The following is a 10,030-nucleotide window of genomic DNA, read 5'->3' on the forward strand; positions in this document are numbered from 1 at the left end:
GCATTGATGCGTTGTGAGCTTGTAGATTGGCTATTTTTGGTATATCTGAGAATTTCTGAAGATTAAAAAAAAATGTGCCTATAATGATATTTCCAAAATAGTGATTGAAAGTGATTAAGTCTGTCTGTGTTTTATTAATATTTAACCAAAAAAAGTATCAAAAAGAGCTTGTGACTAAATTATAAATACATTGGATCCATTTGAACACAGGTTCTTTTTTTGATTTCCTGAAAAGTAAAGATTTTGGACATCAGTTTTCACATCGACAATATTTTCATTATCTGTCTGCGTCCCTGACAGGCTGTCTTGGTTTCTGGTGCCCGCCGTGTTTGGCTTGTCAGACTAGCTCCGATTTTGGAGAATGTTTCTGCATGCCTATGGTTAGTGGAGGCGCGATCCCTGCCATTGCTCTTGCCATGAGAACTGGTTTGAGAGAGAGGTACCACATACAGGTAAATGGTTATTGCACTTTAGAGCTCTGTGCCTGAGGAACTTGGGCAAGCAAATCCAGTATAAAGTGAATTGTCTGTTAAATCCTTTCTTAAAACAGACCTATAGATACTCTTACAAACTGGCTTTTGTTTTATCAGGAGTTCAAGCTGTATCCCCTGAAGTTTTCCCCTCCTTCTCCATATATTTGCTAAATTTACCATGCAATGTAAATCATAAAGACTTGAAACTTTACACACTCCTCATAAATGTGCGAAGAAGGGACCTCATGAAATATGGTTTCAATTGGTGCTATTATTAAAGATAACAAGTATATGCATTTTAAAGACCATATTCTCCCACGCCCTTTGTCTGATTGACAACCAAAATGTAGTGTGATTGTTCCCTGCCTGGAAGAATGTGAGCTATGAATTTGAGACATTCAATCCTATCACATTCATTGTCATAACTCAATGACCATCTGTCACTTTCAAAATAAACCGATGTTGTCGCTTGCGGTTTTGTTCAAGGTGTTTCTGTTTGCTAGGTGTTTCAGTTCTCCTCTGTTCTCAACAGCATTTATTCAATGCCCAGGCATATTTTGGTGTCTTTTCTAACTCCATCCCATACAGATTTGATTGGTTAATATTTGTGTGTAGCAGTCGATTCATAATCACATTTATCGTCATAAGTATTCGTGAGTGCAGAGTAAAATCCGGAGTGTTCATTTAACTCTGAAAGTGTAAAAAGAGCCCCTAATTTCTTTTTGACAGTTTCAGAGTTACATCCCATATTACATTTGGGAGTGGCGCGCATGCGTGGCTGTTCCGCGGCCGGCCGTGTGTCTGTGTCTGTCTACCTGTCGTTCAGCACAGAGTTAACAGGCTGTCGTTCACCTACCGAGCCGAGTGCAGCCGGTGGCCATTGAAATGTGTCCATCTCTCGGTTTGCTTTTGCTTTTGGTTTGCGTGTCGAAACGTCGACAGCCTACTACACGAGAGCCTCGCGCCCGTGTCTGTCGAGTTAAAACCGTGCCTCTGCCTGTCTGCAACGGAGCAGCCACACAGCCACAGGGTTGCCAGGTTTCCAGGTATCGCACGACTAACAAGCAATGCACACACACAATTTGTTTGGCTACTAGAGCCCCGTGCGCGGCTAGGGGGCAGGGCGCCCGTAGGGCGCCCGGACCTCTAGTTTTATACAATGGATTTAGCTGTGAGACCGTCTGTGTCAAGCACACATGACATAAAGTGAAACAAGTGAATGGTGATTTGTGTGTGACTCTCCCCTCTGTCTACTCAGGGTGACATGTGTAATGACTGCTGCATTGTCACTTGCTGCCCCTGGCTTTCCTGGTGTCAGATGGCTCGCGAAATAAAGAACCGCAGACAGACTGTCCACACCAGCACTCACACAACCACAGTGTACAACATGCTCCCTCAGCAGTAACAATCCGGAGACCCGTAACCACTTAAACACCATCGATCTGCTTTTTTTCTGCGAAAGCCTTTGTGGTAAATTGGCTTATATTATATGACAGTGTGCAAGTAAAATCAGATAGAAGTAACCTTGCTAAAGTCAGGATAATAATGTGTTGTTGCCTTTTGTTTAACCTGGAGACATCAGGTTTGGCTTCCTGGCATTCAGTTGCTAATAAGTACCATTTGCCAATGTTCAAAGAAGTTGGTCAACAGCTGGGGGGATTCTCTGACACCCCATCCGCCTGTGTTCTAATGTAAATGTGAAATACAGTGCATAAAAGTGAACTGAAATGTGACTTGAGACTAGTACTGCCAGGCCGTCAGGCTGCAGGGAGCTCCGGCTCCTGGCTCTCTCTGCTATGCTGTTAAGATGCTGCTTATTGTGGTCTTTATGGAATAAATGAATTAGTTGGAAACATGGTCCTGACGTCTCTTCTTCTCCTCTTCTTTATTACACCAACGGGCCTGATAACACGCAGTTTAATGCCTCATCATATACGACACCTTCCCCACAATAAGGATGCTGGGGTTCAAGTGGTTAAGACCCTTAATGACCATGCTAATATTTTATGGCTAAATAAACGGAATATATGGCTATATAAACTGAATACATAAATTCCTCCCTGTCATTTATATTCATTAAAATTGCATTGCAAGTCAGTGTCTCTAAGCAGCTACTCTCATTAGGCTGTTCCTCTTTCACAGACAGCAAAGAATTCACTCAGCTCAGCTCAGTGTGTGTGTGCGTGTGTGCGTGCGAGCGTGTGTGTGCATCATTGTGGAGATATTTTCATAGGTGGGTCTATTATAGTGTTAATCCTCTGCTTTATTACAGAAATACTGTATAGGTTTTGCAAAAAAAAAATTGATAGGAAAGTAGTTTTGTTTATTTTATTCTTTTAATTATCTGAACATGCACATGATTGATTCATGCTGCTTTGACTAAAAAACTTTAGCCAACTGTTAAACCTGCCTCAAAGCCACTGTTTGTCAACTGTCTTATATTTGACCTCAAACCGTTCAACTCAGGATGTTATGCCAGGATGTGGCTTTGTGAGTTTACCTGCCACACCTCACAACTACTACCCTCAGCTATCAGAAAAGCAGATGGTTGACTGCCTAAATATTGCATTGAAAAAAATAAAGTACTCAGGAGCCGAGATACAGAATTTTTAAGTTTTAAGTTAACAAGGAAGTGGATAGGAGTCTATTTGAACAATCATATCTCCTTGGTCTTTTTGTCAAATTGGAAAAAAAAAATATTATTATTATTATTATTATTATTATTATTTAATTTTTTTCAGTTCACGTAGATTTACGCGATTGGCACGTGGCGGCTTTAAATAGGTTCGCGTAGATCTACGTGACCAGTAAGATTTTATTAAAGTTGTCTCTAGCGTGCAAATTATACCATGGCTTTCAGAGGAGCTCACCTTTTGTGACTGTGACTCTTGTAGCAAAGAAACATTCATAACTGCAAGGATGTAGGCCTACTTGCTTTATGTCAACACTTCTAAAGCAGATTTTTTTCCATTGTGGTCATAGGACAGGATAAATCCTAAAGGGGAGAGCTCATCGGTAACATTCACATTGTCTTTTTATACTTGCTCTGTGTCTCAGAGTTGGGATGTGGAACAAAATTTGTGTTATGCCTTCTAATATACTAATGAAGAAAAGGCTGTAGTTTGAAATCCCATCCTATAGACGGGGTTTCCTGTTTGTAAACATGAGAGGATATGCGCGCGCAGTGGAGGGGTGAGCCTATAGAGGGCGCTATCACCCGCAGCAGCTCTGGTCAAATCTACATTCATAAAAGAAATGGTCTTCACCGGGTTTAATGAAAGTAGATTAAATTATGCAGCTTGTAATATCTTGTTTACTCAATAAAAATGATTTGTCGGAAGTTGGATCTGTTCGTCTTTTATTTGTATACAACAGCAGCATTATGCCTATTATGCCTATAATAGCAGCATTATGCCTATCTAACTCCCGAACACAACAACAGAGTGAAGGGCACTTCCGGGTTCGTTCTACCCCGGGCATGCGCAGATTGCGCAAGTCTACTTTGTGATGACGTCGCGCAGAAACCTATGTATATGACGTCATCGGCAGGTATACATTTTTGAAAACAGAGAGCACAAGCTGCAAAGGTGAGCACCTCAATCTCCATTCTTCACAACTGCCAACACCAGTTGAGAGAATATATTTTGTGTGAAAAGAGTCAAAGTTGGTATTTCATCAGGGTTGTAAGGAAAAACAATATTTCTCATCAGAACATCAAGAGGTATGCAGTGGTGGACAGTAACAAAGTACATTTCTAGGCTACTTGAGAACTGTATTTTCACTCGAATAACTTTTTTCCACTACCTTTTTAGGAATAGCAAAATTATGAATTAACCACTTAAGCCCTATTTCAAATATAGTGAAAATAGCAGCTCTAAAAGCTCACAACGCATTGCAATGCAATGCATTGTGGGCTTTTGTAGATGAACTCATTTCACTGTTTATTAATATTCTTTGAGAGTTACTGGAAAGTCTTTGAATGTTTTTGGAAAATATCAAAATGTCAATAACAATAATAATAACAATACATCGATATTAAAAAGAACATACTGTACTTTTGAATGTGTAAGTATTTTTAAAAGCATGTACTTTAGTAAATACTATTCATAATATTACTACAAATAATATTTGACCAGGAGTATCTATACTTTGAGTACATGGAAGTACAAATGGAAGTACAAATTCACAATACAAGGTCTACTAAACTGGAAATCTCATTAAGCACGCAGCTTGTTTAAGATGAGAACCCCATGCACACAAATCATGATGACATATAAGAAACAGACAGATATACACACTACTACACAGAATGTCATACAATCAGCTTTCAGGTTACTGGTATGAAGAGTGAAAATATATATATACAAAAGAGGAAAATGAAAGAGGGGGGGGGGGGGTAGGTTAAGACTTAGACAGGGGCCAGTTTGGAATTGCAGCCTCCTGAAGGTGTATCTTTAGGGCAGTTTTGAAAGTGAGTAGGGTTTTACACTCTTTTACTCCTTTTGGTAGGGCATTCCACATTTTTGATGAATAGCATGAGAACGAGTTCATTCCCTTAGTTGAGCCAAATCTGGTTTGAACATGATTTGTGGAGCTGCCTCTGGTGTTATGATCATGGACTTCATTAACATTTTGGAAGTATTTTGACAAATACAGGGGGATCCCAATGTTGTGGTGTATCTTGAAGACCAGGCCCATAGCAAGTTGCTGTACTCTGTCCTCAACCCTAAGCCACCCAATCCTAGCAAAATGAGCAGGGGTTAGATGGGTTTTGTGATTGAGGCCAAGAAGTAGCCTTACAAGTTTGTTTTGGGATGTTTGGAGCCTTGTTTTTAAGGCCTTGGAGGTGTTGTGATACCATGAAGTGCATGCATAGTCATAATGACCTTGAATGAGGGCGCCTGCAAGAATCTTCAGAGTATTCTTTTCTTACTGACTAGACGATCAATCCTCCACAAATAGCGTGTTGTTTGGTTGACATTTTTGATCACTTTTTTTTTTAACGTTTTTGTTACCAGAGAGGTTTGCCTCCAAGATGGAGCCCAGGTAGGTAATTTCATCCTTTCTTTTGATGACATCATCACCCACTTTGATCGTGAAACACTTCAATGCACTTCAGTTTCCTCATTAGTCAATTTGTACCATAGGCATACTCTCATGATAGAACTGCTGATCTCACATTCAGTGGTGACTGACTGTGTGGTGACATTCAGTGTTGACTCATCAGCTCTGTAGCTTGGAAAGCAGGCTGAGAGATAACAGTGCCATACTGGTAACATGTCTAAATCAAACACAAAATGATACAGCCTATATTGCACGCAGCAATTCCAATACTTTGAATTCCGTTCGCTCCAGTATTATTATCATCTTGTTGCATATGTTGAATTGTTGTTAGCACAGACTTTGTCGAACATGTCCCACCAACATTTCGCTGCCTGTATACCTGTATGAGTGAGTGACAAATAAACCCATCTTAATTCTTGATTCACAGTAAAGATGGATAAAGATCAATAGGACGTGATGAAGCTCCCTGTGTGAGGTGAAACATTGTTTTAAGGTGTTGAAAATAAAGCTTGGGCCTGTGCAATACAGTATGTCATGTGCAGTATCATTTTCTTTTTTTTATAAACTTCAATAGTATTCATCAGTTCTACATCCATAATAGACCATAGTGCAATAACATTTACAGCTCTTTGCCTGGCTGGATATTCGTTGTCTGACATAATAAGTCCTAATATGTGTGTCTCATTCACCTTAAATCAATCTCACTAATGTGAAAACAACATGTCTTCTCATCAACATGTATTGTCTCTGCTACACTGTAAGATCCTGTGTGTCTTTGAGGCTGATAGACCAGTCTTCCTGTCCTCAAGGCTCACTGCACCTTAGTTTCCACCAAAGGAAAAGGAATTGAAACTAGAAAAAGTGCTCCTCGGAGCACAGGTCTCCGCCAGGTCAGGTACGTTATTCTGGCCTCCTAATAGCTATAATAGGCCAATGTGAAAATAGGCCAAGGTGAAAAGGGTGCCAACCGTGCCATTTATTCTTGCATTGACACTGCATTCATGATTTGAGGTATTTTGTTCCAAAAATGTGTTTTGCTAAATTAGACCTGCTGGTGGCGCTATAACAGGCCAATGTGAGAAGGGTGGCATTTCTTCCTCTGCCTAGTGGGAATGTGCGTGTGAAATTTCACGGAAAGCGCAAGCTGTGTGTATACTTTGAGGCTTTTTGTTCAAAACAGACCAATCCTGCAAACTTTGGAAGCCAACCTTAGGCAATGAGGATGGAATATGGGACATTGGACAGATCCGTGTTGATCTCATGACTATAGAGATACTGTGTACTGATTTGCATGACGTTTGGATAAAATTTGTAATGGGTTTTGCACAAATCAGCCTCCTGGTGCCGCTATAACAGGCCCATGTGAAAGACTTGGGGCAGAAGTTCTGAATTGGCATCCAGGGAGTGTGTGTGCACAGTTTCGGAGCGACCGGGCCAACGGTGCCGGAGATTAGCTGGTGACAGACGGACACACGGACGGACGGACAGGGGGTAAAACATACTCTCTCGCCATGCCTTCGGCCTGGCGGAGACAACAAGACAAATACTGTCTTCATTTTCCCTCTGTCTGGTGTTATTGTTCACACTCAGAACAGCATAATGGAAGTTATTGCTGTTATCAATTAACAATTAAATAATAATAATAATAATACCAGAGCAGGAGATGAAGCTGCCATTAAAATAAGTGGCTAAATGCATGTACAGTTAAAGGGCAAGAACACTTTGGTAGAGGTTTGGTTTGTGTAGTTACCTTGCCATGATGTAACTCCAAAGGTGGACAAGAAATGAAAAATAATTGCTCCATTAATTAGAAATTGATCATTCAAAATATTCTCCCCATTGACTTACATTGTACACTGAAACAGCTCTCAAAGTCACTCTTTTAGCCCATAAACGAACACAAACTAAGCTGATTCAGACAATATAGAACATCACCAAAACCCAGTACTGTTTATTTTTTTAATAAAAATGTCAACTTCCTGATGATTTTACTATTTGAAGATCCGGATCCGGATCCGCCGATCCAGTCCAGGTTTTCTTTTTAATAAAAATAGCTAAATCAACAGTAAGTTAACATTTTTATAAAAAAAAAAAAACAGTACTGGGTTTGGTGATGTTCTATATTGTCTGAATCGACTTTGTTTACATTCATTTACATGCTAAAAGAGCGACTTTGAGAGCTGTTTTACCGTACAATGTAAGTCAATGGGGAGCATATTTTGAATTATCAATTTCTAATCAATGCAGCAATTATTTCTTATTTCTTGACCACCTTTGGAGTTACATCATGGCAAGGTAACTATAGGTTACTGGACGTAACCCCGGTTTTATGATAATATGAGCGAGATGTCTCGCCTATGGGAGAGCGCCCTCTGGCGTGATCACAGAAGCATTACCTTATAAACTCCAGACAAACCTTTGGCTGGATTCTGACCTCCCTCTGACTGGAGGGCCCGCCCTCCATCCTATATAAGTCAGGGGAGAGTCATTTTCCGTAATTCAAGATAACATTTTTCTTCTCGTTCGTAAACAAGAAGGGTGTCTTTCGAGACATCTCGCTCATATTATCATAAAACCGGGGTTACGTCCAGTAACCTATAGTTTTATTTCAAATATTCACTCGATGTCTCGCCTATGGGAGATATAGTAAACTCCCTGATTGTTATCTCGAAGTCCAGAATAACCAGCCTAGGGGCCTGACCCCCGTCTGGAGGCTACACTATGGACCGTATGCGCCACAGGGGCTGCAGTTACGTCCAAACTGTAGAACCTGGCAAATGTCAAGGCCTAAGCCCAACATGCCACACTGCAGACATCCCAAATGGAGACCCCCCCGAAGAGGGCCCATGATGTCGCTATTTCCCTTGTAGAATGTGCCCTCAGTCCCACTGGGGCAGCATCCCACCACTGGAATAGGCTAACTGAATAGCCTCTACAATCCAGTGGGAAAGTGTCTGTTATGCAATGGGCTTGCCCACCATCCGTGGAGCCCATGACACAAATAGCTGATCTGACTTTCTCAAAGCCCTAGATCTGCCAATGCACATTTCCAAAGCCCGAACCGGACAAAGGCAATGTAACCTTTCATCCTCCTATGAGGCGAAAAGAGGCGGGTGAAACGCATTCAAGGTCACAAGGACACTTGGTACCAAGGGGTTCTTTGGCACATACCCAGGTCTGGGTCTGACAACCACCCTTGTAGCCCCTTCCTTGACTGTGTACACTCCTCGTGTACTGACAGTGCATGAAGATTACTGAGCTCTCCAGTAGTCACTGAAGCCATCAGTAACGCAGTCTTGACTGACAGTTGTTCTGTCAATTTGACTCAGAGGCTCGAAAAGTGACCGAGATAAGGAGTCCAACACCAGGCTCAAATCCCAGGGTGACACCGGGGACTTTGACTCGGGAAGAGACGTCCGGTCCCTTCCATGAACCGACAAATCAGGCGGTGCTGACCCACCGTCTCGGCCTCAAGCAAATACGGCAGGCTGAGATAGCCGCCAAGTAGACTTTTATTGTGGAAAAGGCTCTGCCCTTATCCATTAAATCCTGTAGAAAAGGACTTAATGGACATGGGCTTAGACTTCTCGCACCTTATCTCAAAACCGTTCTGGGGTAACCCCTCAGTACTCAGATTCATCCCCTCATGGGCTGAGCCCAGAGAGTCAGATGTTCTGGTCAGGGACAAAATATCTCGCCCCCTGCTAGCGTTAGCATGTTTCCGCGTAACGGAAGCAGCCACAAGCGGTCGTACAGGAGAGGTTCGACTGACACCCAGTGACCCCATTCTGGGGCCACCAGTATCACCATCAGCCCCTGGTCCCTCACTCTCACGAGTGTGGGACCTAACAGGGACAGCGGAGGAAAGCATAAAAAGAGTTCTGAGCCATTCGTGCACTAGTGCATTTCGACCCAGAGGCACTGCACCCTCCACTGGGAAGAACAACGGACATCCTGTGTCTTCCAGTGAAGCAAAAAGATCCATCTGGGGGCAATCAAACGATCCCAGATCTGTCCTGGTATCTCCGGGTGCAGAGACCATTCGTCTGAGAGGAATCACAGATTCCTCCAGCGACACAGCGTTGTTACACATTCCTCTGTGACCAACACACGACAGCAACTGCCCAATCGTCTTAGCGATACGGCTAAGGCCATCATACCTGACATTTCCATGCACATTTTGAAGGAGACCCTCCGGCCCGTGTAAAATTGTGCTAGGCAGGACAAAAAGGACTGATCCTTTTCGGTGGCGGGCTGGCTCTGAACGATAGCGAGTTCAGAGTCCTGCCTATGACATTCGCCGTCTGTGCAGGCACCAACACGCAGTTGACCCTGAAAACCCGATTTCAGTAGGTGAGACACCACTTTCTGAGTATGCTGCCTTGCCGCCGATTCTTGAGTCGGCTTGTAGCAGCCCATCGTCTATGTAAGACGCTATGCGAGTGCCTTCTCTTCTCAGAGGGCCAATCGCAACCTGCGTGAATTCGACGAAT

At 42.4% G+C, this 10,030-nt stretch overlaps 1 protein-coding gene across 2 annotated transcripts in view; it reads left to right on the forward strand.

The window, feature by feature from the left end:
• LOC308101901 (cornifelin homolog B-like) overlaps nucleotides 1-2,338 on the forward strand; it is an 83,973-nt gene extending 81,635 nt beyond the window's left edge. Inside the window, exons 3-4 of one of the 2 annotated variants that reach the window (XM_080451439.1) lie at nucleotides 301-452; nucleotides 1,732-2,338. In XM_080451439.1, the coding sequence (XP_080307565.1) occupies nucleotides 301-452; nucleotides 1,732-1,878 (299 nt within the window). In that variant the 3' untranslated portion in view covers nucleotides 1,879-2,338. The remainder of the gene's footprint in view (nucleotides 1-300; nucleotides 453-1,731) is intronic. The other variant, XM_080451438.1, reaches the window with a different exon arrangement.
• The last annotated feature ends 7,692 nt before the right edge of the window (nucleotides 2,339-10,030 follow it).

The sequence above is a fragment of the Gymnoscopelus braueri genome (genome assembly GCF_963280865.1).
Source record: "Gymnoscopelus braueri genome assembly, chromosome: 15".
Classification (NCBI taxonomy): domain Eukaryota; kingdom Metazoa; phylum Chordata; class Actinopteri; order Myctophiformes; family Myctophidae; genus Gymnoscopelus; species Gymnoscopelus braueri.